The 27,699-nt window shown below is 34.1% G+C and overlaps 1 protein-coding gene across 2 annotated transcripts; it reads left to right on the top strand.

Annotated features, from left to right (window-relative positions):
* Window positions 1-14,235: 14,235 nt before the first annotated feature.
* Window positions 14,236-23,418, top strand: LOC103998409 (magnesium transporter MRS2-I). 2 transcript variants are annotated; one of them, XM_009419880.3, is made up of 12 exons: window positions 14,236-14,656; window positions 14,771-14,800; window positions 15,326-15,479; window positions 17,291-17,412; window positions 19,227-19,301; window positions 20,595-20,822; window positions 20,944-20,988; window positions 22,331-22,375; window positions 22,473-22,502; window positions 22,671-22,790; window positions 22,878-22,976; window positions 23,083-23,418. In XM_009419880.3, the coding sequence occupies exons 1-11, from the start codon at window positions 14,414-14,416 to the stop codon at window positions 22,962-22,964; spliced, it is 1,179 nt and encodes a 392-aa protein (XP_009418155.2). In that variant the 5' UTR covers window positions 14,236-14,413; the 3' UTR covers window positions 22,965-22,976; window positions 23,083-23,418. The 2 variants fall into 2 exon arrangements, with proteins under 2 accessions (XP_009418155.2, XP_018674237.2); XM_018818692.2 differs by lacking the exons at window positions 22,878-22,976; window positions 23,083-23,418 and having other exon boundaries at window positions 14,278-14,656; window positions 22,457-22,502; window positions 22,671-22,725.
* Window positions 23,419-27,699: the final 4,281 nt, after the last annotated feature.

The raw sequence follows: 27,699 nt of genomic DNA, 5'->3' as shown, positions 1-27,699 counted from the left end.
TGAAGTTTTGTAAACTTGTTCAAAATAAAAAAGGCTTTATGATTTCATCGATTTGGAGTGATCATGGTAGTGAATTTTAAAACCATGATTTCTAAAACTTTTGTGAATCTAATGGATATAACCATAATTTCTCTACTTTGAGAAATCCTCAACAAAATTGAGTACAAGAAAGAAAAAATAGGAGTTTACAAGAAATGACAAGAACCATGTTGAATGAACATAGCCTACCTAAATATTTTTGGGCTGAAGTCGTTAATATGGTATGCTATGTCATGAATAGGGGTCGAGTAAGATCATTACTTTTAAAAACTCCTTATGAATTGTGAAATAATAAAAAACCCAACGTTTCATATTTTAAAGTTTTCGGTTGTAAATGTTTAATCTTGAATGAAAAAGATGCCTTATGAAAGTTTAATGCAAAATCCGATGAAGATATTTTTCTTGGTTATTCTTTCATTTCTAAAGTCTTTCATATCTTTAGTAAAAGAACTTTGGTTATAGAAGAGTCTATTCATATTTTTTTTAATGAAGTTTCTGAATTTAAGAAAAATAATTTTGATGATGATATTAATTTTGAATTTGAATGAAACCTTTCCTCCAACTAGCAACTTGGATGCATCTTCTTCCGAAACATCCTTACCTAAGGAATGGAAGTACTAGATACTCTTCCTAAGGAGCTAATTATAGGATACACATCAAAGGGTATTCAAACTCGTTCTTCTATTAAAAATTTTTATGTCAATACCGCTTTTCTTTCTTAAATTGAACCTAAATGCATTGACGAGGCCTTGAAAGATGATTCACGAGTTATCGCAATGTAAAAAGAGTTGAACCAATTTGAGAGAAATGAGATATGGAAACTTGTTTCGAGACTTAGTGATCATTTAGTTATTAGTACTAAATGGATCTTTAGAAACAAACAAGATGAATTTAGTATCGTGATTAGAAACAAGACTAGATTAGTGGCCATTTCAACCAAGAAGAAGGTATCAATTATGAAGAAACCTTCGCTCGGCAAGATTAGAAGTAATAAGGATGCTCTTTGCCTATGCTAGTTGTAATAACTTTAAGTTATTTCAAATGGATATTAAAAGTGCTTTTCTTAATAGCTTTATTTCCGAAGAAGTTTATGTTGAACAACCTCCCAGATTTGAGAATGATAATTTTTCGAATCATGTGTTTAAATTGACTAAAACTCTCTATGGATTAAAATAAGCCCCAAGGGCTTAGTATGAGAGACTTGGCTCCTTTCTTATCCAAAATAATTTATCTAAAGATAAGGTCCATACTACATTGTTTATTAAAAATTTTAAAAATAATTTTTTTGTTGTTCAAATTTTTGTTGATGATATTAATTTTGGTTCTATAAATGAATCCTTATGTGAATTGTTCGCCAAGAGTATGAGCCAAGAGTTTGAAATGAGTTTAATGGATGAACTAACTTTCTTTTTAGGCTTACAAATCAAATAACTTAGTGATGGTATTTTTCTTAGTCAAACAAAATATACATTGACTTGCTACAACGGTTTAATATGGATAGTTCAAATGTTATCAATACTCCTACGAGTACAAAAGTGGAGAAAGCTTTGATCAAAAAGCTTATAGGGGTATGATAGGTAATTTACTATACCTCACCGTAACTAGATCGGACATCATCTTTAACATAAGACTTTGTGTTAGGTTTCAATATAATCCTGAGTTATCTCATCTTAAAGCAGTTAAAAGAATTTTTAGATATCTTAAAGGAACCACTAAAATAAGATTATGGTATCCAAAATCTAAAAACTTTAAATTAATTGCTTATATTGATGCGGATTTTGCTGGATATAGAATAGATAGAAAAAATACATCTAAAACATGTCAATTCTTAGGTCATGCACTTGTCTCTTGGTCTTCCAAGAAACAAAACTCGGTTGCACTAACTACAATCGAAGCCGAATACATAGCAGTTGTTGAATCTAGGATTTTGATGATGAAGTCAATTGTAAATTATTTGATCTAATCTATATATTGAGAAAAGTATGCAGGATTAACTACAATAGCAGTAAGACATAAAGTAGGTGTTGTGCTAGAGTTAAGATCGAGATCTCATTGGAAGTTCAAGAGTTTGTCGGAAGTTCTGCCGGAACCATCCAAGAAGTCCAAGAGCTTGCCAAAGAAGCTCGTTGGAACTCATCAAGAAGATCATTATAAAGTCCAAGAGCTTGCTAGGAGTCTGCCGGAATATTACCAAGAGTTTGTTAGAAGATCACTGGAAGATCGCCGGAAGCTCGCCGGAAGAGCAATTGACGTACCGGAATAAGAGTACCTTAGATTATGCCTTAGTAATTATAGTTAGATAGTAGATTAAGTTATAATTGGGAGGTAATCCCACTAACTTAATTAGGGGCCAACTAGGCTCTTAATAGGGTTGAATTGGGCTAGATTGATAAGCCCATCACACCTAAATACCTAGTCGACGGTGGTACTGCTTGGGAGACTCAGTCTCCTAGGTGGTCTGGTACTGTCGGTAGTAAATACTACCCGATTTGCTTTTCATTTGTGTAATTTACTTTACTGCAAACCTCTTTAATCTTCTCTTGCACTTTTATGAAAGCTTTCAAGTTCAACTTCTCTCTGAAACATATTGAATCAAAATCATTTTCATCGGAATCGGTTTTAAACAAAACGAACATTTTTTTAAAATCGTGAAAGTTTTCTGCTGTACTAATTCACCCCTCCCCCTCTTAGTCATTGTCCATTCAAGAAATATAGTCCACATAAATTGATTTGGGTTCCTAAAAGAACCTCAAATGACTCAATGCAACATGATAAACTATGTAGATCGATTTTTGAGGCACCCAAGGTCAAATGGGTACCTAAAAATCATCCTTTTTTTATAGAAAAATGTACTATCACAAGTTAGAGCAAGAGATGGTATCTTGATAGTAGATGCTCAAGGTATATGACCGAAGATCCATCTCAATTCTCTTAGCTCACTAGCATAGACGAAGCATATGTCACATTCGGAGATAACAACAAAGGTAAAATCATTGGCAAATGAACCATAGGTAACAAATCTAACTTCTTTATTGAAGATGTGTTATTGGTTAATGGCTTAAAGCATAATCTCTTAAGCATTAGTCAATTATGTGATAAAGAATATATCATTAAATTTAAATCTAATGCTTGCATTATTAAAAAACCACACAAAAACATATCTATGATTACCTTAAAATAAAATAATGTATACACTATCAACATTAATGATCTATGTAATGAAATGTGCTTTTAAGTTTTGAATGACGATGCTTGGCTTTGGCATAAGAGATTAGGTCATGCTAGCATGAAACTAATCTTTCAAATTTCATCTAAAGAACTTGTAAGAGGAATTCTTCATATCAAGTTCGTCAAAGATAATGTGTATGATGCATATCAACTAGGAAAACAAATAAAAGGTAGTTTTAAACCTAAGAACCAAATAAGCACCTCTAGACATTTGTAATTGATCCATATGGACTTGTTCGGACTAATTGCTATATCAAGCCTAAGAGGTTGCAAATACGCATTTGTCATCGTGGATGATTATAGTAGATACACATGGACTTATTTTTTTATACACAAAAGTGAATGCTTTAGGTATTTCTCTAAGTTTTGTAGACTTGTTCAAAATGAAAAGGGTTTTATGATTTCGTCAATTCAAAGTGATCATAATGGTGAATTTCAAAACCGTGATTTTCTAGAATTTATGAATCTAATTGATATAACCACAACTTCTCTACTCCAAGAAATCCTCAACAAAATGGAGTAGTAGAAAGAAATAATAGAAACTTACAAGAAATAGCAAGAACCATGTTAAATGAAAATAGCCTACCCAAATATTTTTGGGTCGAAGCTATAAATATAGCATGCTATGTTATGAATAGGGTTCTAGTAAGACCACTACTTTTCAATACTCCTTATGAGTTGTTGAACAACAAAAAACCCAATGTTTCATACTTTAAAGTTTTCGGATGTAAATGTTTTATGTTAAATGAAAAAGATGCCTTAGGTAAATTTAATACAAAATCCGATGAAGGAATTTTTCTTAGCTATTCATTTGTTTCTAAAGAATTTTATATCTTTAACAAAAGAACTTTGATTATAGAAGAATCTTTTCATGTTGTTTTTAATGAAGTTTCCGAAGTTAAGAAAAATGATTTTGATGATGATGTTAATTTTGATGCTTTAAATTTAAATGAAATCCTTTCTCTATCAAGCAACTTGGATGCATCTTCTTCCAAAACATCCTTACCCAAGGATTGGAAGTATGTAGCTCATCCTAAGGAGTTAATTATAGGAGACACATCTAAAGGGGTTCAAACTCATTCCTCTCTTAAGATTTTTTGTGCAAACGCTGCTTTTCTCTCCCAAATTAAACCTAAATGCATTGACAAGGCCTTGAAAGATGATTCATGGGTTATCATAATACAAGATTAGTTAAATCAAATTGAGAGAAATAAGGTGTGGAAGCTTGTTCCGAGGCCAAATGACCATTTAGTTATTGGTACTAAATGAGTCTTTAGAAACAAGTAAGATGAACTTGGAATCATGGTTAGAAACAAGGCTAGATTAGTGGCCAAAGGTTTCAACTATGAAGAAAGGATTGATTATGAAGAGACCTTTGTTCTTGTGGCACGATTAGAAGCCATAAGGATGTTCCTTGCCTATGCTAGTAGTAATAATTTTAAGTTATTTCAAATGGATGTTAAAAGTGCTTTTCCTAATGGCTTTATTTCCGAAGAAGTTTATATTGAACAACCTCCCGGATTTGAGAATGATAATATCCCAATGAGTCTTTAGAAATAAGTAAGATGAACTTAGTATCGTGGTTAGAAACAAGGCTAGATTAGTGGCCAAAGGTTTCAACCAAGAAGAAGGGATTGATTATGAAGAGACCTTCGTTCTTGTGGCACGATTAGAAGCCATAAGGATGTTCCTTGCCTATGCTAGTAGTAATAATTTTAAGTTATTTCAAATGAATGTTAAAAGTACTTTTCTTAATGGCTTTATTTCCGAAGAAGTTTATGTTGAACAACCTCTTGGATTTGAGAATGATAATATCCCTAATTATGTGATTAAATTGACTAAAGCTCTCTATGGTTTAAAACAAGCCCCAAGGGCTTGGTACGAGAGACTTAGCTATTTTCTTATTCTAAATAATTTCTCTAAAGGTAAGGTCGATACTACATTATTTATCAAAAAAATTTAAAATAATTTTTTTATTATTTAAATTTATGTTGATGATATCATTTTCGGTTTCATGAATGAATCTCTATGTGAATCATGTGCTAAAAGTATAAGTCTTGAATTTGAAATGTGCCTAATGGGGGAACTAACCTTCTTTTTAGGCATACAAATCAAACAACTAAGTAATGATATTTTTATTAGTCAAACAAAATATGCTTTATATTTGTTAAAAAGGTTTAATATGGATAGCTCAAAGGCTATCAATACTCCTATAAGTACCTTCACTAAGTTAGACATTAATGAAAGTAGAGAAAGCTTTGATTAAAATGCTTATAGGGGTATGATAGAAAGTTTACTATACCTTACCGCAACTAGACCGGATATCATGTTTAGTGTAGGATTTTGTGGTAGGTTTCAATCTAATCCTAAGATATCTCATCTTAAAGAAGTTAAGATAATCCTTAGTTATCTTAAAGGTACCACTAATCTAGGATTATAGTATCCAAATCCGAGAACTTTGAACTAATTACTTATGTTGATGCGGATTTTGTTGGATGTAGATTAGATAGGAAAAACGCATCCGAAACATGTCAATTTTTAGGACACACACTTATTTCTTTGTCTTCCAAGGTACAAAATTCGGTTGCACTATCTACAACCGAAGCTAAGTATATTGCAGCTAGTGTATGTTGTGCATAAGTTGTGTAGATGAAAAACACTTTAGAGGATTATAAGATTCATCTTAAAAATATTCTCATAAAATGTGATAACACAAGTACAATATGTTTAACAAAAATTTCTCATTCAACACTCTAGAACTAAACATATTGATATTAGGCATCACTTTATACGAGATCATGTTAATAATCATGATGTAATCTTAGAGTTTATTGATACAAAACTTCAATTAGTCGATATTTTTACAAAGTTTCTAAATGAAGAACAATTTAATTTTATTAGAAGAGAATTAGGAATGTTAATTTGTCCGAATGCATGAATTTGTTAAATTTCGTTTTCGGACTTTCTTGACTCTTTGGATCACTCACTTAAATCTTCTCCTCTCATGATGCAAATTTTACATGATGATGTAAATAAGGTTGTGTGCTTCACAACAATAAAATATTTACCTTGATATTGTAAACTTAAAATGCTATTTACTTTGATCTTGAAATTTTGTGCTAAAAATTTCTATGATGATTATGATCTCTATTGAATATTGAGAAGTTTTAATTATACATGATGCAATATTGGATTCTTAACTTTTGAGTGCTACAAGCACTAATGATATTATCTCATGCAAGTAGTGATGAAAGACTATGATGTAATATTTTATAAATGCATGAAGCGTTTATACATATCTTGATGTTTGATACATGGAAGTCATTGATAAATGAATCTCTCACGGATTTCACTCTTATGAATTCTTAATGAGAAATGAATTTGATATAATGCTCTTCTCACTATGAAGTTTTATTCGTCAATTTCTCCTTAATGTGATACTCCTCTCCCATGAATTCTTCCTTATTCTTCTCATGAAAAATGAAGAAATTCTAATGGATATCTTAATCCTTGAAAGATGAATTTTCGTGTATAATAATTATTTATAAGAATAGGGATTTGATTTCATATGGATATCTCGATCATTTTCATGAATCCCTTCTATTTGTCAAAATGAAAACATGTTTTAATGAAAGCTTATTTATTGTTTTTGACTTGATTTAAATCATTTCACAAATTTAGTTCCTAATGGATTCCCTCCTTACCTTCTTTCCTCTTCTTCATGCAAAATTGTGATGACAAAAGGGGAGAAGTTGATGGAATCTATCACTTTAATGTTGACAACATTTAATGATGAGTACTTTTGAGTGTGAAACTTGCTTAAATTTTTTTTACCATACTTGCATGTTGAATTGTTCTCCTTTTTGTTGATGACAAAGGGGAAGAAATAATACCAAAATGTGGTAAATTGATGATAAATGTATGCAATGTATTTCATCATATATACTTGAAATGTTTGATTAAATTTCTTTCATTATGATAAGATATCTAGAGCTTAACTTGCTATTTTATAATTGATATCTTGCCATAAAATGATGAATTGCTATCTTTGTCATCTTTCATATTTGAAATATCATACTTGAAAATGGATATCATGCCTTGTCATCATTTTGATAAATACTTAGCATCGTTTTGAGAATGTTAGATCATGATAGGAATCATGATGTGCATGTTGATAAGTTTAATGAACTTAACTTATCGGTTTGATTCTTGAATTCAAGAATGTCTTTTCTCAAGTATTGCATATAGATAGGGGGAGTTAAGGTTAACTCCGTCATCAATTGATTGTCATCATCAAAAAGTGAGAGATTGTTGAATCTCAGATTTTGATGATGAAGTCAATTGTAAATTTTTTGATCTACTCTACATGTTGAGAAAAATATGTAGGATTAACTACAATAATAGTAAGACATAAAGTAGGTGTTGTACCAGAGTCAAGATTGAGATCTCGTTGGAAGTTCAAGAGTTCGTCGGAAGTCTAGACGTTCGTCAGAAGTTCTACCGGAACCAACCAAGAAGTCCAGGAGCTTGCTAAAGAAGCTTATCAGAACTCACCAAGAAGATCATCGTAAAGTCCAAGAGCTTACTGGGAGTCCACCGGAACATTACCGAGAGTTCGTCGGAAGATCGCCGGAAGATCATCGGAAGCTCGCTGGAAGAGCAATTGACGTATTGAAATAAGAGTGCCTTAAATTATGTCTTAGTAATTATAGTAAGATAGTAGATTAAGTTAGAATTGGGAGGTAATCTCACTAACTTAATTAGGAGCCAAATGAGCCATTAATAGGGCTGAATTGGGCCGGATTGATAAGCCCATCAGCACCTGAATGCCTAGCCGACAGTGGCATCGCTTGGGAGACTCAGTTTCCCAGGTGGTTTAGGTAGTGGTACCATCCAGATTGGGCGGTGGTACCGCCGATAGTAAATGCTGCCAGCGGTGGTACCACTAAAGCTCAGTCTCCGAGCTCTATCAGGAGGTACCAGTGTTAGATGACAAGCAATGGTACTGCCAAGTAATGGTGGTGGTACCGCCCAGTAATGGCGGTGGTACCACCAGTACCCCGAAAATCTAGGATGAGACTCTTTTTGGCTCCAATTTTGAAGCCATAGGAGCCTACAAAAACCTCACCCTTTTCTGCATAAAAGGGTACCGAAGTGTGATTATAATCTTGAGTTATTGGGGTGTAAAAGTATTATAAACAAGTGCTAGAGTCCTCCTCTCTTTCTAAGTTTTGAGATCATTCAAGAGAGGTGTGAGACTTGTAAGGATTCTCTCCTAAACCCGACAAAAGGAGAAAGAGCTGTAAAAGGTGATTGGTCTTCACCTATTGAAGGAAGGTCTTTAGTGGACGCCGGTGACCTCGATAGAGGAGGAATCCAAAAGTGGATGTAGATCACATTGACTGAACCACTCTAAATTTAGGTTGCATTTCATTTTGAGTAATTTACTTTAATTGTAAATCATTTCATAGCAAACTGCTTCTCCTCCTCATCTTGCTTTTATTACGCTTACGCTCTCTTATGTTTCAAGTTGTTATCTTTCCGAATTGATTTCTATTGAACGTACGAAATATTTTACGAAATCAAAAAAAATTTCGTTGCACTAATTCACCCCTCCCTCTTAGTGCCGCTCTTAATCCTGACAATAGCTAGTGCATGTTGTGCACAAGTTGTATGGATGAAAAATACATTAGAAAATTATAGAATTGATCTTAAGAATATTTCCATAAAATGTGATAACACAAGTGCAATATGTTTAACAAAAAATCCTATTCAACACTCTAGAACTAAACATATTGACATTAGGCATCACTTTATACGAGATCATATTAATAATCATGATATAATCTTAGAGTTCATTGATACGAAACATCAATTAGCCGATATCTTTACAAAGCCTTTAAATGAAGAACAATTTGATTTCATTAGAAGAGAGGTAGGCATGTTAAACTGTCTAAATGCATGAGTTTGTTGTATTTCTTTTCCGAACTATCTTCCTCTATTTATTTCATGAATGAAGCTTTCATGAATTTATTTCGTTTTTATCTTCCTCTTAACTTGGTATCAAATTTACTTCATACCTTTGCTCCATCACTTAATGATTTTTGAGACACTTAATCACTTCACTCATGGATTTTATTGACAAATATGCCTCTCATGGATTTTACTTTTGTGAATTTTTAATGAGAAATGGATTTGATTTATGAAGTTTTATTTGTGGATTCTTAATCCTTCATTTAATGCTCATTTCCCATGAATTCTTCCTTACTCTTCTCATGAAAGAAGAATGTATGTGATGATCACTTGCAAGAATGGGTATCTAATTTTATATGGATATCTTGATCCTTTTCATGAATCCCTTCTTGAAACTAGAAGCTTGATTCAATAAAACTCATTTATTTTCATTTGACTTGGTTCAAATCTTTTCATGAATTTGGTTCTTGATGAATTCCTTCCTTATCCTTCTTCCTTTTCTTCTTATTTTTATAACAAAGGAAGAAAGAAACTTGCATATCGAACTAAAAAAGCTTTTGCGCATCCAAAGTAAAAATTGTTAGCTTATCCAAAAGTAGTTATCATACAAAGTTTCTGCTTGACTTCTCATTTTTGCTAACTTGGATAAATTAGTGTTGAACTTGAATAATTTAAAGAAAAAACACACTTTCCTTGTTGAATGATTTCCTTTTTGTTAATGACAAAGGGGAAAAATGTGGTAAATTGATGACAATATGAAAAACGAATCACATCATAAATGCTTGAATGTATTGTGAAATATGACCAGTTTTGTTAAATACATGAAAAATATCAAAATGTATGATTGATTTCTATCGTAATGTGGCATGGATACTTGAAATTATTTATTCTTAAAATCATGCTTGATTTCATTATCAAAATGATAAATGTCTATCATTATGATGAGGTATCGAATTTATCATACTATTTACAATTGATATCGTATCTCGGAATGATGAATTGTCATCTTTTATCGAGAAGTGTCATCTTGCTAAATTTTATATTTGAAATTCACATCATACTTGAAAATGATGATTGTCTATCATCATTGGACTTAAAAATGAATGTCATGCCTAGACATCATTTGTATTGTGATAAATACATGGTATCGTATTTTGAGATGGTAAATCATGATTGGTATCATGATGTATATGTCAAAAAGTTTAAATGTATTTAACTTATTGATTTGATGCTTGAATTCAAAGGCCTTGAATTCAAGAGTGTCTTTTCTCAAGTATGGTATATAGATAGGGGGAGTTAAGGTTAACTCTGTTATCAATTGATTGTCATCATCAAAAAGAGGGAGATTGTTGAATCTCGGATTTTGATGATGAAATCAATTGATAAATTATTTGATCAAATCTATATGTTGAGAAAATTATGCAGGATTAACTACGATAGCAATCAAGGCATAAAGTAAAATGAAGTGCCGGAGTCAAGAGCGAGATTTCGTTAGGAGCTCGAGAGTTCGTCGGAAGTTCGGATGTTCGTCGGAAGTTTTACCGAAATTGACTGAGAAGTCCAGGAGCTTGCCAAAGAAGCTTGTCGGAACTCACCAAGAAGATCGTCGTCAAGTCTGGGAGCTTGCCGGGAGTTCATTGGAACATTATCGAGAGATCGTCGAAAGTTCGCTGGAAGATCGCTGGAAGCTCGCCGGAAGAGTCTTTGGGGCCTATAAATACCCCACCCTTTTCTACATGAAAGAATAATAAAGTGCAATCAAAGTGTGTAAAAAACGCTTTAGTGTTGAGGTGTTAAAAGTGTTGTAAAAGTGAGAAGAGTCCTCCTCTCTCTCTTTAGCTTTGTAATCATCCAAGAAGAGGTGTGAGGCTTGTAAAGGTTATCTCCTAAACTCATGAAAAGGAAAAAGTATTGTAAAGAGGTGATTAGTCTTCACTATTGAAGGAAGACCATTAATGCATGCCGGTGACCTCGATGGAGGAAGAATCGAAAGTGGATGTAGGTCACAACAATCGAACCACTATAAATTCCGGTGTGTTCATTCCTTATTGCTTAATCTCTTCACTATATTAAACTTTACTTCATTACAAACTATCAAATCTTCTCTTCTCTACTCATTTAAGAAAACCAAAATAGTTTTCGTCGGAATCAAATTTTATCGTACGAAGATTATCAAATTGACTTAATTTTTTTGCTGTACTGATTCAAATTTTACTTCATTACAAATTTTTTCGCTGTACGAAGATTATCAAATTCACTCATTTAAGAAAACCCTCCTCTTGGTGTCGTTCTTGATCCTAACATATCTCTTACCTCTTATAATTTAGAATTACAACCAAACTCAAGAGGAGGGGGAGGAGACTCAAACTATATAATACTTCACTAGCTCAAGAATGAATATTCTATAATCAAATATGAGTTAAGTATTTATAGGCATCTAAAAGCTTCAAGAATAGAGCTAAAAATTTAAATTTTGGGCTACGAGCGGTACCACTACCAACACTAAGGGTAATATCATTGTAATAATTTTTGACACAATTGTAATTCTAAACATTGATAGTCCTACCATCATAATTTTTGAATTTTGAGTGATACTATCCTCATGGCCTAGTTGTACTATCTTCATGTCTAGTGGTACCACCACCCAGGCCTAGTTTAGATCATCGATTTGGCCTTTTAATAAGCCTAAATCAACCTTGTTTCAAGTCCAATAGTTTTCTTCAAAAGTTAACTTATTTTAGTCTAATACCAACTCAAATGGCTCAAAATAATCTTGATTAAAACCTCGACAAATCTATCACTCATTGGACACATATTTGAGCATTTAAGTATATTGTCCACTCTTCTAACATATCATTTGATCTTCTAGCACTTTATCTGAACCTCCAACCCATTGTCATGTTCTTCTACATATCATCTATTTTACTAGCATGTCAACTTTTGCATGGTATTCAATTTTTCGATACAATATTCGATCCTTTCGACACAATGCTTAAACCTTTGGTATGAAATCTGATCTCTAGCACGTCAATCAATCCTCCGACTCAACGTTCAATATTTAGCACAATAATTTTTCTAACATAGCATCTGACTCTCTTGCTCAATAGTTGGCCCTTTAGTTGTCCGATTCAATGATTGAAATATTTTTTTATATCATTTATCTCAAAAATATATTAGTCTAATAAACTCATTAATTGATTTCTAACATCAAATCTAATATTTAACTATATATATATATATATATAATACTTATAAATTTTACATAAAAAAACTGAGTTGATTAGTTATGCAAATATTTAAATTCAAATATAAATCCAGCTTGATTACTGACTTTCCTATCAAAACAGGATCCCAAAACTCTTAGAAATATATTTAATCTTGATTTAATAGAGGAAGATTAACAACCATCATCTCAACGAAGGGATTGATAGATCATCAAGTAGAAAGTGTGGCCTAACTTGCTAAATGTACTAAAATAAAAAGATTGTTACGCATGTGGGGTCCTATTTGATACTTAAAAAAAATAAAAAAGACGGTTTTGGTACAACTTTGCAGATGAAAAATACTTGACCTCGTATTATATAACAATCCCCCCAATAGGAATCTTCTCTTGATGTTATCATTTACCGTAGGAAGGGCATCACCTCATTACCTAATGTGCCCTCTCCCGATTCAATGGCCACAAACATCATTTAAAGAGGATGACAAGGACTAGAGTACAACCACATGAAAATAATACCATAGTTTTCTTGGATGTAGTAGTTCCTCAAGTAAGATATCACAGGCATGTGAACCTGATGAATGCTTCTATAATGCAGTGTTTGTGATAACTGGGGATTCTTTTACCTGCTTAGAAATAGTTTATCTTGTATGACTTCATCCATGTGGTTAGATCTACATACTAAATGAATGCAGCTTCATTCATCAGTTCAACATGAACAAATCATCAACATCAAATTTCATGTGAGAAACAAGGTTGAGAACACAAGTTCAAATAAACGAAAATGGTGACTTCTCCTCCTGCATTGCAAGCTTAGCACTTGTATGTCTTTGTGGTTTAAACGGTGGCAAAGATCACTTTGGATTCATCTAATGCAGCAATAAAGCTTATGGAAAGTCTGTCTGTCTTCTTTTGTCTTTGATGAAGCATCAAATTATTATACCTCTTATCAAAAATCAACAAACACAATATGGTACCTACAAAATATTCAAAGATCAAAATACACCATAGAATAAATACATCATATGGTTGATTTTTATAATAGGATAGGAATGACACCGGCTAGAGTCTACGTGAATTTTAACCTATTCACATAAAAAAAAAAATGATAACATGACTTTGGTACTGAACTATTTTCTGTATGAAAACGTCTCACATCTGATTAAAAGGTATTCAAACTCAATTGGATCAACAAATAGAATAGAATTGACTAACTTGTGAGATAGAAGTAGGATCTGTACTTGATATCCAATATAAATATCCATATCTAATATTTTAGATTGAAGTTTGAATCGGATTTTGTGTTATTGATATTATTATCATACCATTAATAGAATTCTTGATTTCAATAAAAATATTATTCTGTATATAGTTCAATTATAAATTTATAGAGTTGACCCAAATACTGAGATCATCTATCCTAATTTTAACATCATCAACCAAATTATGTAAAACATCAGAATCGATCTGAGCATCTGATTCCACCACTCAATCAGTTTCATTAGAAGTCTATCCCCTTCCAATTCTTTTTTTTTTTTTTTTTTTGTGGACCACCCATTTTTCAGATAATTAAAATTAAATTCCAATTAATAGATTCCTACATTATATATATTTTTGACAATTCCAAGTGGAAAACATTTATATCCCAATTAAGCATACGATTCAACAATAATACTTATTCATGCACAAAACATAAAACAAGCAAATAAACAAAAAAAAAAATTATTAAAAATAATAGGAGCACTAATAGTAAGGTGGGTAGAAAAAAACACACTGGAGCATGACGTTTGTATCGACTGGCGTTCTTTGATTCTATATAGAAAAAGTTTGTATTTGCTTCTTCCACCGCCTCCTGCATTGCTTTTCTCCTGCCATAATTGGCAAGAGGAGCTCTACTCCCAAAATGATCGCCCGGCCACCGGAGGAGATGTGAACGCTCCGGCGGCGGAGAAGATGGCGCGGGACGCGTTGGCGGCGGCCGCGGAAGCGCAGGCCGCGCTCAAGAAGAAGACGGCGGCTGCGAGGAGCTGGATTCTGTTCGACTCCAGCGGGGAAGGCACGATCTTGGACGCCGACAAGTACGCGATCATGCACCGGGTGCAGATCCACGCGCGCGACCTCAGGATCCTGGATCCCCTCCTCTCGTACCCTTCCACGATCTTGGGACGGGAGCGGGCCATCGTTCTCAACCTCGAGGTGGGAGTTCTTTGTCGAATTCTGTTGAATTGTTCTTAGCTTCGATTAATTTGGCGGCTTTTTTCCTTCTTTTGGCTGACTTGTGCTTTTCTTGCTTTTGGTTTTGGGAATCAGCATATAAAGGCGATCATCACCGCGGACGAGGTAACGATGCAAAGCTAAAGTTTCTCTTTCTTTTGCTTTAGCTTCTCATCAACTCGCTATCTAATAATTTCCTTTTGGAGCAATCAACGCAGTGGAGGACGCACTGATGCAAAACCTTCTATTTTTGCCTATTTAAGCCATGCGAATTCAGAGTTTGTTGTTTGTGGCATCTCTTTTGTTGTTTCGAGATGCCTACTTACAAAGATCATTAATTGTTTTCCTATGAAAAGAAGAAGTAGAAAACAGGAGATATTGTTGTCATGTTCTGAAATTGTGTGTTTGTAATTGGAAAGAAACAGAGTTTAATAGCTTTAGAGATCACTTGTAGCGTTTATGGTTAACTTGGCCTTTTGTGTGCCTGTGCATGTGCTTCCGTGTGGTGATAGTAAGAAAGAAAGCTTGACTCATGTTTAGTGGACAAGATTTTCAGCTTTAATTGTTAGATTCTAATTCTAATCTAGTGCTGAGTTATTGAGGGTGGTTTTTGTAATGGCATGTTAATATGGGAATTGTGTTCCTGATTAGGTTTTGCTTAGGGATCCAACGGAAGAAAATGTTATTCCTATTGTGGAAGAGCTTCGTAGACGACTACGATCAGACAATGTTATCAACCAAGCACATGGTGAAGGGAGAGAGAACATAAATGGTCAGCATGACCTAGATGGTGTTGAAGAAGATGGTATGCTATATTTACTTTTGCTAAGTTTTTCAACTGACTTTCAGTTTGCTACTTGTTAGTGCATTATAATACAGAGTCAAAACTAAGTTATGGGCCCATGTGAACGAAATCTTTTCATACTGTCTCTGTTTACATTTTTACCATATTAATTGGCAATTGCTTAATTGGATGATCCCATTTAATGAGTGTAATTGGTCATTTGATGGGACTTCACCAATATCATTATCTAATGCAAGTTTTTGAATACCGTACTGTACCGTACTGGTGTACCGATCAACTGTTGTTATGGTATATACCGAACGTACCAACACATAGTACACTAAGGTGTACCGATGTATTGACACATAGAGGACTGGTACGTACCACCCGTACCGAGTGGTATGGTATGGTATTGCAAACCATTCTAATGACCAATATGGAAAAAGTGTATTTGTTGATGTACAACTATAATATGAATTTGATAAAGATCAAAGCTTGGTGTTACTCATACAATCTGATCATTTTGTTATTAGATAGTTTGAACCCTAAGTTGACTAGTTTCTTGTTATATTCAAGATCAGTGTGCTATGAGAATGATAATAATTTTTTGGAATCACTTTAGGAATCAGTGTGCTATGGGACATGTAACCCCAATGTGGCATCTGCCATCTAGGAATCACTCTTCCAGTTCTTATGATAATAACTTTTTGGAATCATAGTATCATACCTAAAATATTGATCTGGTGGTGGCATACTAGACCCACTTTCAGAGGCTAAGGGTTTGAAACCTCATCCAACATATTCTAGAAGATGTTAGGTAGCATAGCTAGTAAAGACATTGATTGTTGACATCAAAGTCCTTAGATCAAATTTCATCTTCTCCACTTACCCTTTGCTAAAAAAAAAGGAAAATAGAATTGAATCCTAATGAACTGTGTTGATCATAATACTGGGCATGTGCCATATGCCATGCCTATACATAATACTGGGCATGTGCATAAGCATGTGACTAGAGCAAGACAGAATGTATATTGTCATACTGAGGCAATCCAGAAAATGAATTTTTGCTCAAGGCATAGATAGACTGATTTGTAGCCACTTTATGGGACATTGTATGAACTGTGCTTTTTATATCCTGTTGGATTACATGGGTCTCATGTTCTCTATTATTGATTTTATCAATTTACGCTTACGACTCTTTATTCTTCTTCTTTACCTTCTGGATTTCTGCTTGCTTGCAAATTACTCTCAACTTTTCTGTTATTGAGCTATATCAGTAATTAACTCATCTTCGACCTCTACCTATTTTCCTATTCTGGATGGACACTTGGAGAATATATATAGCTGGTATTGGTTTCAGAAATATGAAATCATAACCAACAAATCCTTTATTGTATGACATGTGTCATAAACAAATCTTTTGTTCAATATACTCATCATTCCATCTCTGCAGATCAATAAAAAATCTGAAACAATGTGCAGTTTCTTTAATATGATACTTATAATTGAGAAAGACATGCTTCTGAAAATCTACTTATGTGTTGCCTATACACTATATTGGAGACACTTAACCATCAATTTTATTGGGTGGGTCAATCACTTTGTGAAAAATGTAAAATGTAAAACATGGTTGCAGTTATTGATTTTAAAATTGTACAGTTGCAGTTAACACTTGAAACTGTATGCCATATTCCATCCTCTATTATAGTTAATTTTGTCTCCTATTGCACTTGGTACATCTTTTGTTAATTACTACAGAAAATAATGATTTTTCTGGTGTATTTATAGTTATTATTGATACATCTCCCTAAAGAATTTAGAGTCATTTGTAGAATCTCCCTTTGAGTTTCGAGCCCTGGAAGTTGCTTTAGAAGCTATTTGCAGCTACCTTGATGCACGCACTACTGAACTAGAGACTGCTGCTTACCCTGCCTTAGATGAGCTGACTTCCAAGGTAATGCCAGACTTCCTCTTCATCAATATCCTCACTGCAATGGTTTAAATTCTATATCAGTAAATAACTGAAAATTAAAGATATCCTTCTGTGCCACATCAACTGGTAAATCACATGTTTTACTAGGCTATCTACTGAATACATATGGAACTGGCATATTGCAAGCTGTATAAAGAGGTATTTGACATATTGGCTTATATAAACCGGCAAAGTAGGTGATATCAACTATTTTGTTTATTGACCAAATTCAAGAGAAGATAGCCTGTGGATGTTGTTTATTGCTAATGATTTCTTGCATTAGACAAGAATGTTCATCTACTTGCATGTTTAGTCATACCAGTCATGTGCCCTGTGCTTCTTATCCAGACCTTCTGCACTAAAAAGGTCCACTCCATGTTAGGGTGAGTGGTCCTATAAAGTATAAACACAAATTCATCTAACGTTCTTCTATTTCTTTAACAATCCCATAAGTTAGCTGCCCCTTGAGTTGATTTTTTAGTCTCCATTATGTGAATAAATATATTTTATTCCTTTTTACCCTCATGTTCACATCATCATTTTTTTCTTGTTGTAAACATCTGGTTTTCATCAGCCAGGTTTTGTTGTTTCTTTCTCATATGATAGATAGGCTTTAATGCTATGTTTCTCTCTTTTCTGTGGATGATATAGTTGATTGTGGATTATTATGTCAATTTTGATACTTTCACACTAAATCTTAGACATTATTGGCTATTTCCCTCTTAATGCACTTCTCTTATTTGTGGTGGAGAAGAGGTGTTCCAAGTTTTTAGCTTTAGATTATAGCTACTGCAATAATATTGTAACAGAAAATTATTCAAGAATACAGAAAAATGCAAATTTGATGATGGTAATTATTTCAGAAATTTAATATTAAAAAAAAAATTCCTTCTGAATTAAGCATGTGAAGATTGTGAAGTCATACCAAGATAAGAAATCAATTATATCACTCATATTAAAGGGTTAGATGTCTGTGTGAGGAAGTTGCAAGACAAACGAGTAGAAAGAAGTCCTAGAAGTAACATTCAGATTCAAAAGGTAAAAAGATAATAGAATTCAGGAATAAAACCAAAGAAATATGGAACACAGAAGAAGATAACACTTGTTCTATGTGGCAATGGTAATGTAATTGAAAGATAATAAAGAAGTTATCATGAATGTGAATGACAGTACTTCAAAATGCAATTATTATAGAGGAGATTAAACTTGAGCTTTTAATATAGGACTAGTATGATGGTCAAGTGATAGAAAATTAGCAAACAAGAAGCTAAAGGAACTATTAGTGAAGTTTATTGTGTCTATTAAGTTCTAGATATGTATGCGCATATCTATATGCTTGCTAAGAGGGTGTAAAATAGGAATTAGGATTTTTTATCTAAGGTCAAAATTTTGAATAGAAATGTGCTGATGGAGCATGGTGGTTGTCTCAGTTGTTGTACTTGAAACCAACAGTCATACCCTGTGGTCATCAAGATATGACAATTACCTAAAGAACAAAATCAAAGGGTTCATCAAATCTTATCTAAATAACACACATTATTGCTTCTTTTTTGTTCTTATTTGGTTGTGAAGGTATATGATTTATCCTTTCATGCTTATCAAACTGTCTATTTCTACTGGTACATTCTACTTATTTCTTCTAGCGCAGTGGTAGAGAATGCTGTTTGCACAGAAGTGTTATTTTTTCTAATGTGTGGAGGACAAAAAAAAGCACTCTTCTGCATTGTACTAATTTATGCTTTTTCTTCTTTTTTTCGTCCCTTTAATTGTTTGGTGATTGTAATTACATTGTGCAGATCAGCAGTCGTAACTTGGATCGTGTGCGCAAGTTGAAGAGTGCCATGACTAGGTTGACCGCTCGTGTCCAAAAGGTGTGTCTTGCCTTTTAATATTTAATATGTCCCCTTTTATTATTTGTTTATGTTTTGTTTGTCAGTTAATATATATTTTTATTGTGGACTCAACAGGATGCTGCACTCAATATACCATTAGTAAAAATATGCAGTTAATATGCTGCTCAATATATCAAATATTAGATTATTGATGCTTGAGAAATATGCAGATTTGTGGATCACAAGTCACCTTCATTTGTATTAGAAACTCCTTTTCAGATTCACCTGACAAGCATTTTTGTTCTGGTGTTGTGGAGGGTGTTCAGTGGTTGCCGTAACTGTATATGCCATATTAAGTTGTGCCTCAGCATGGTGCGCACACAAGATAAAATAATATATAAACAGGTAAAAGAAAAAAAAAAATGCTATATATTAGATCTATCCATCGTCATATTGAAAAGAAAACGGAAAATGACATACAATTAATATAAGCAAAGTACTACCTCGCTCCAGTGTGCAGTCCTCTGATAAGCTCCATCTTTGATTTCAGTCACAACATGTTGTGATTCACCGGGTGAAGGCTGTTTTCCCATTGGTCACATCAAGGGCAAGGACTAGGATTATTACTTGTGCTTGAGAGTAGAGAATAGCCACAAATTCAATTTGAAGTGGTAACTTCATCATGTTACCCCTTTTGTCATAAACTTTTGCAAAAATAACCATAGAACATATAACCACTTTGTATTTGTACCAGAAAGATCCCATACATAGTGTTAACAATGTCTAACTCCTTGCCAATATGAATAAATCTAGGCAATAAACTAGGAAACAGCATTGGGGAAATTTTATATACAGATAACATTGGGAAATTGTATGTACAGATGACAATTAATTAATTAGTTCATGATTCAGTGGTGATTATCTATCCTGAATATTTATTTGTCATCTACAGAATCCTGCATTATCCTTCTGTTTTGACATTGAAGCCAAAATGTACTATCAATTTGGTCCATGAATGGGTTATCTATTTTTGTTGAGCTAATGTCCTGTTTCTTTTCTTTTAGCTCAAACTACATAGCTTTTCAAATTTTGTATATAGCATCATTGTCTGTGAATGAAATGGTGAGAATACCATGAAATTGATTTGAAAAATCTAAAAGTTGGTCTGAACATTAATCTTTCTTTATTTTTGCTATCTAACATAATTCAGGCATACAACATGGTTAGAATGTAAACTTGTGGTGGCTCATGCTTTCTATGTAAGGACCTAAATTGCAGTTGGTAAACTTTCTTGCCTATTTCAGCAATCACAAAATTCAGTGTGTTCACCAGGTAAGGGATGAGCTTGAACAATTACTGGATGATGACGATGACATGGCAGATCTTTATTTGACAAGAAAACTGGCTGGAGCATCCTCTCCTGTCAGTGGTTCTGGTGTGCCTAACTGGCTCCCTGGTTCTCCAACAATCGGTTCTAAGATATCCAGAGCAAGCAGGGCAAGTGCAGCAACTATACATGGAAATGAGAATGACGTTGAGGAGCTAGAAATGTTACTCGAGGTCATAGAACAACTTTTCTCTTTATTCATGATTCTTAATCTTCTAAGAGGAAAAAAGAAGATAGATAAATATTTACCTGCATATCAATTTCTAATTTGAAGGACTTTCTTAAACTACACAGGCATACTTCATGCAAATTGATGGCACTTTGAACAAGTTGGCTACTGTAAGTCTTTATAATTCTATGAATAAAGTCAGTGTCTGATTATTTCAACTTACTTGGATTCCTTCAAAATAAAAAGAAATGGTCAGGACATGTCATTCCCGTGTAATTTTCTTTCAGCATTTATCTTATTATTGTAAATAATGTGCAAATTAAGTAACTAATAGAACTCTATTACTGGGATGCAAAATGCTAGTATGGTGAATCATATAACCATAAATCCACAAAAGAAAAAACAAAAGTATTCACACATTATGAGCTATTGTATCAATAACTCATTAAGCTATATTTCCAAAAGAAAATCAGTAGCAAACATAAATGCCAATGATTATTTCAACCACAAAACTATACAATGGTTTCTTGCTTTAGCTCCTCCCTATTTTCTCAAATGCTTTGTGTTATATGTTAAAATTTGATTATGTTGTTTAAGTTTATGTTACGTAAATTATTTTTTTTTTCCGAAAGTTGATGATAGAATGCTAAATCTTTTAATAAGGGAAACTGCTGAAGCAAGATCCAAGTGGAAAAGAATTTGGGATATTGAGATGGAAATGATGATAGAAAAAGTTTATATGCTGGAGGACTTGCAGGAGTTGCATAGGATAAAGGGAGAATTTGGAACTGTCTGATCATGTACTGTGATAATCTAGTGGCACTTAGTTAAGTTTAATCTAACCTGTTTTGGTGAAAGAAGTGGAAGACCATGGAAACCTGTATTCTATTTGAATCATTATATCTAGAAGAATTGAATTAGAGTGTCCTTTCACAGGAGCAAATGTGTTTGAGATCAAGAATGACATAAACTAGTTTTGACATTGCAATTGATTTTTTTACTATGTCAAAAGAGAAACTCAAACAGATACTTAAGGCAACTATAGTGGATATTTTTTAATGATTCCTCTGATACTTTTCAAATTTTAATTTTCATTTTGGTCAGCATTTCTATGCTTTTTTTTCTATAATCTGCCATTTCTTGTGTTGGTGAATGAATGATTCTTTATGATGAAGCTAACAGGCAGTTTTCCATGTGCTGCAATTTCTCTTTTAAATTAGTAAACCAGGAACTAGGGAAAGTATTTCTAGTGCATTGACTTCCATCTCTAATGCTGATCTAAATGCCCTCTCCATGTTTCCAATGTAAATGCAAAAAGAGGACAAAGTTGTACCTTTCTTGGGTGTCATCTAGTTGAAAATGTGACCTTTTTGGGTGTGTATGTTTGCAGATGTCACTATCTTTTCTGTGTTGTATCAGACTGTGTATATTATGTTTATAATTGTAAATTACGTAGTAACAGAGATCATATCACTTTGCCCAGTTATTGAGACAACTTAAACTTTCTTTCAGCTACGTGAATATATTGATGATACAGAAGACTATATCAATATCCAGGTATTCCCTCTTCACTTTATTAGATCAATTGACATAAAGAAATTGGTGTAGAGGGATTATGAGTGTAATGTCTTAAACCAGAATTTTGTCCTGGCAGCTTGACAACCACCGAAACCAACTTATTCAGGTAACACTGCTCTCAAGTTTTCTTCAACTACGTTTCCTTTTTTGAAACTAAGAAAAGTTCAAATATGTTTGTTTGTTGTCTGGGGCAGGAACTCCTGATTTTCCTCTGATTCCTCATATTTGATTTCTTTGTTATTTGCTGATTATCTTTTCCTATGTGCTGTTGTAGCTAGAGCTTTTCTTGAGTTCTGGCACAGTTTGCCTTTCACTTTATGCACTAGTTGCTGGGATATTTGGGATGAACATACCATATTCGTGGAACGACAACCATGGATATGTATTCAAATGGGTAAGTTGACCAGTGAACCAAAGGCTTCTATGAGCAATGTACATCATTGCTGATACATGGTGTAATCTGTATCTGTTTGCTCCACAGGTGGTCGGTATCTCTGGACTAGTTAGTGGCTTCCTGTTCGTTTTCATTATTGCTTATGCTCGTCACAAAGGTCTCGTTGGGTCTTAATCCGCTCAGAAGGTACTTAATTTGGAGGAGCTCAATTCCGAAATAATTGCTCAGATCCTTGTTTCAAGTTATCATGATTCTGTTAAAAATTACTTGCCTATTTGCCATTGATTTCTAGATCGGCAACCTGCACCTGTCACAATTCTCCACTAGAGGATTCAAACGGAGACAGGACATAGCAGAACTAGATGTAGCATTGGCGTTCCAGGATCTGACATCCAGATATAAAACTGCATTAAGTGTTGTACTACTAGTTCATTAAAATTTTGATTTTTCTTTCTTCAGATCTTTGTCGGATTACTTGAATGCCACAAGCTAAAGCCATCAGTTTGTGTACTCTTTTAAGTTCCTCGCACCATCACATTGATGGTGCAACACAACACGCTACTAGTTACTGTAAATTGTCATTCAATATAAGCATGCGTTGCCTGTGTAACAGTATTTTATTGCACAAGAGTATAGTCCTCGAATCAAGTGCTTGTTTGCCTTTGTTCTCTCTCTCTCTCTCTCTCTCTCTCTCTCTCTCTCTCTCTCTCTCTCTATATATATATATATATATATATATATATATATATATATGAGAGAGAGAGAGAGAGATTTTGAAATAAAAAAAGCAGTTTTTCTGATTGGTCATTGGTGCCCCATCTTTCTGGTGTCCCTCAAATGTTTCTAACAGAACAACTTAAAAAACTTTCGCCTTTGCATTGGATTCGTGCATAAGATGACTCTTGTCTTTGCATTATTTTGGTCCGTAGCTATGCTAATAATATTTTTTTAATAGAGATATAATATTTTTAGTATGTACAAAAAATATTTAATGTTAATCAAGAATATGATAAATAATTTTCTTATACATTCATGTCTCAAGCACAATCAAGGTTGGTAAGTTGGTTTGTATTTGATCCCCTTATAGTGTTTTTATAAAGGTATCAAAAATATCATAATCCTATTAAAATATACCGCAACTATAACTAGTGTAGCAATATATCGATTCATCTTATGCATCGGTCTGTTGTTACATATCGGGTCTTCTTAGGAGTATTTTTTGGAAAAAAAAAAAAAATGAGGGCACCGACGGGAAAAAGTAAAAAGAGATTTCAATAAAAAAATCAAACGCGAGCTTTTCCTAGGAAAAAACGTCCATATACATACGTGTTTAAAAGGAAGGTTTTTTAGTTTTGGTATAGGAACTGGGTGATGTTGTTGTCATTCTCAATAAGGGTCCTTCCAATTATCCTGCTGATCTTTGTCTATCACGAGAGATGAATTTGGATTCAGGGATTGAATTTGGCTTTAGACTTTGGAGGTAAGTTGGTGAAACTTTGATAGAGGTGGGTAAAGCATAATAGATTTTGACATAAAAACCAATAGTACGATTGTACTTATTAGAATAAATTTTTCGGATAGAAAGATAAAAAAATAGCTCACCATCAAGTTTAAAATCACAAAGGGATATAAAAAGATCATTGCCCCAAGAATAATAAATAAGGATACAGAACTAAAAATAAAAGATTCACTACTCAAGGATATATCCAAGAGATACAGATTTTAAGAGAGCACTCGAAGAGAGCTTCTGCCAATATTATCAGTTTCTAAAAACCCCTAAATATCAAAATAAGTATTAGTACATGAAACAATCATTCATGCATAGGAAATTTCGAAATTAAGTATTTTACAACCGGTAACCAACTTCTTTAATGCATTCCTTAGTCACGAAGAAAAGCACATTGAAACTATTATAATTTTATCTAAGGAATATGCTAATGAGCTATCATATTTGAGTGGGCTAAGTTGAAAACTATGAGGCAACATTGTGGGCTGAAAAAAATACGATAGTATCAACAAGGTCCATATGAGTAGGTTGTAGCAAATTAGGTACTCCCGTGTCAATCTTCCCTTGTTGTAAAAGACTTGTCCCAAATCCTTATTTGTTTTATCAATATGATTATGAAAAGGACTTAAATCAGCCACATTAAATGTTGGGGAAACTTCGTAATCTTCAAGTAGCTTGATCTCATAAGTATTTTTATCAATTCCCTTAAGTACGTTGAATGGACCATCAGCCTTCGATTTCAATTTTTCAAATATGCCCGGTGGAAACCTCTCATTCCTTAGATGAATCCAGATTAAATCACCTACATTAAACTCTACATATTTTCTATGTTTATTGACAGCTTGCATGTATCTCTTATTTTACTTTTCGATAGTTGCATTAACACTCTCATATAGGTTCTTTATTTGTTTAACTCTCTCATCAGCATCTCCACTAAATTGCTTAGTTGTCGAATGAGGGACCAAGTCTAAAGGGCTAGTAGGATTAGCACCATAAACAACCACAAAAGGACTCTTACCAATGCTATGATGCATGGAACGATTGTAGGCAAACTCAATCCTAAGCTTCTATTCATTACTTCAGTTTGCCTATCGATTTATGGATGATACGAGCTGTTGAAATTCAAAGAAACACCCAACTTTCTCCAAAGAGTTCTCCAAAAATGACTAATAAATTTTGAATCTCGATCAAACACCATACTTCTTGGAATACCATACAATTTAATAATCTCTATAAAATATAAATCAGCAATATGAGATACATCATTCGATTTATTGCAGGGAACAAAGTGAGATATTTTTTAAAATCTATCAATAACAACCAACCATGATAGAATCCTTGTTCCTTTGAGTTCTTGATAGCCCCAAAATGAAATCAAGACTCTCATCGCGCATTTGGCACTGGTAATAAAGTGTACAAACCAAAATTTTGACGTCTTGATTTTGCCAAACGACACACTTGACATTGCTTTACATGTCTCTCCACATCTCTGAACATCTTAGTGTGAATTAGTGTCGCGAAAAAATCAACGGTTTTGTAAGATATTCGTTCGTTGAAAATCAATCTCAGAAAGTACTTGACTTAGTAAATAAACTAGCAATTAACTTAGAAAAAAATAACAGTAATAAAAAGCAAAATGGAAATGAGCATACTAGAATTTATAGTGGTTCGGTCGTTGTGACCTACATCCACTTCTGATTCCTCCTCCGTCGACGTCACTAATGTCTACTAATGGTCTTCCTTCAATGGGCGAAGACTAACCACTCTCTTTATAGAACTTTCTCCTTTTCATGAGGAGACAACTCTTGCAAGCCTCACACCTCTCTTGAATGATCACAAGACTTAGAAAAGGAGGAGGACTCTTAGCAATTTTACAACACTTTTAACACCCCAAGACTTCAAGATATTATTCACACTTTCGTGCCCTTTCATGCAAAAAAGGGTGGGGTATTTATATGCCCTAATGGCTTCAAAATTAGAGCTAAAAAGTGTCTCATCCTAGATTTCTAGGGTACTAGCGGTACCACTGCCTACAGACTGACACTGGGCGGTACCACCGCTCAGTCTAGGTGGTACCACCGCTCAGTCTAGGTGGTACCACCGCTTGATAGAGCTCGGAGACTGAGCTCTAGCGGTACCACCAATTGGCAGCATTAACTACCAGTGGTACCATCACTCAGACCACTTGGGAGACCGAGTCTTAAGCGGTGCCATTGTCGACCGTGACTTTAGGTGTTGAATGAGCTATTCAATCGGCCCAATTCAGCCTTGTTAAGGGCCCAATTGGCCCCTAACTGAGTTAATGGGATTACCTCATAATCCTAACTCAATTTATAGTCTAACTATGATAATTAAGACATGTAACTAAGTAATCTTGGTCCAATATGTCTATTGTTCTTCCGGCGAACTTCTCGGTGAACTTCTGGCAAACTTCTCTGTGAGCTTCTAGCGAACTTCTCAGCGAGCTTCCGATGAACTTTCGATGAACTTCTTGGCAAACTTCTGGTGAACTCTCAGCGGACTCTCGATGAACTCTCAGTGAACTCCCAATGAACTCTCGATGAGCACCTAACGAACTCTCAACAAGCTTCCGATGAACCACTAGCACATAGTCCGAATCTTCGACATATAGTACGATATTTGACTTTAGCCCAACATCTTGCTTTATGCCTTCATTGCTATCGTAGTTAATCCTATAACACTTAGAATTTACCAATTGATTTCATCATCAAAATTTGAGATTCAACAATCTCTCCCTTTTTTATGATGATAACCAATTGATGACGGAGTTAACCTTAACTCCCCCTATCTATATACCATACTTGAGAAAATACAAACTTGAATTCACTATTGAATCTCAGATTTTGATGATGAAGTCAATTGTCATTTGATGTCTAACCTATATGTTGAGATAAGTGTGCAGGAATAACTACGATGAAAGAAAGACATGCAGTAGGAGTTGCGCCGGAGTCATGACAATGATCACGTTGGGAGTTCGAGAGCTCGACGGAAGTTCGGACTGTTGTCGGAGGTTCTGCGAGAACAAATCCAAGAAGTCCATATGCTTGCCAAAGAAGCTCGTCGGAACTCGCCAAGTGTATCGTCGCAAGTCCAGGAGTTTGCCGGAAGTCCGTAGGAGAATCACCGAGGGTTCATCGGATGATCGACGGAAGTTCGTCGGAAACTCGCCGGAAGAAGCGAATGACGCACCGGAGCAAGCTATAGAAATTGTCTTAGGATTTATCGTAGTTAGCACAATGATTAAGTTGGAAATGGGAGGTGATCCCATTAGCTTAATCTTGGGGCAATTGGGCCCCTGAAAAACCCAATTTGGGCCGAATGGATCTACCCATTCGGACCCTGATTGCTGTGGGAGGTGCAACCGCCCAAGCCAGGAGGTGC

Source organism: Musa acuminata, chromosome BXJ2-9, assembly GCF_036884655.1.
Source record: "Musa acuminata AAA Group cultivar baxijiao chromosome BXJ2-9, Cavendish_Baxijiao_AAA, whole genome shotgun sequence".
Taxonomy (NCBI): domain Eukaryota; kingdom Viridiplantae; phylum Streptophyta; class Magnoliopsida; order Zingiberales; family Musaceae; genus Musa; species Musa acuminata.
Note: the sequence above shows the minus strand (reverse complement) of the source record. Positions and strands in the feature narration are given on the sequence as shown.

Coding starts and splice junctions, on each gene's coding strand:
- LOC103998409 (XM_009419880.3), top strand. CDS start 14,414: ATGGCGCGGGACGCGTTGGCGGCGGCCGCGGAAGCGCAGGCCGCGCTC. Junction 14,801..15,325: donor CGATCATCACCGCGGACGAG/GTAACGATGCAA, acceptor GTTCCTGATTAG/GTTTTGCTTAGGGATCCAAC. Junction 19,302..20,594: donor TGACCGCTCGTGTCCAAAAG/GTGTGTCTTGCC, acceptor TGTGTTCACCAG/GTAAGGGATGAGCTTGAACA.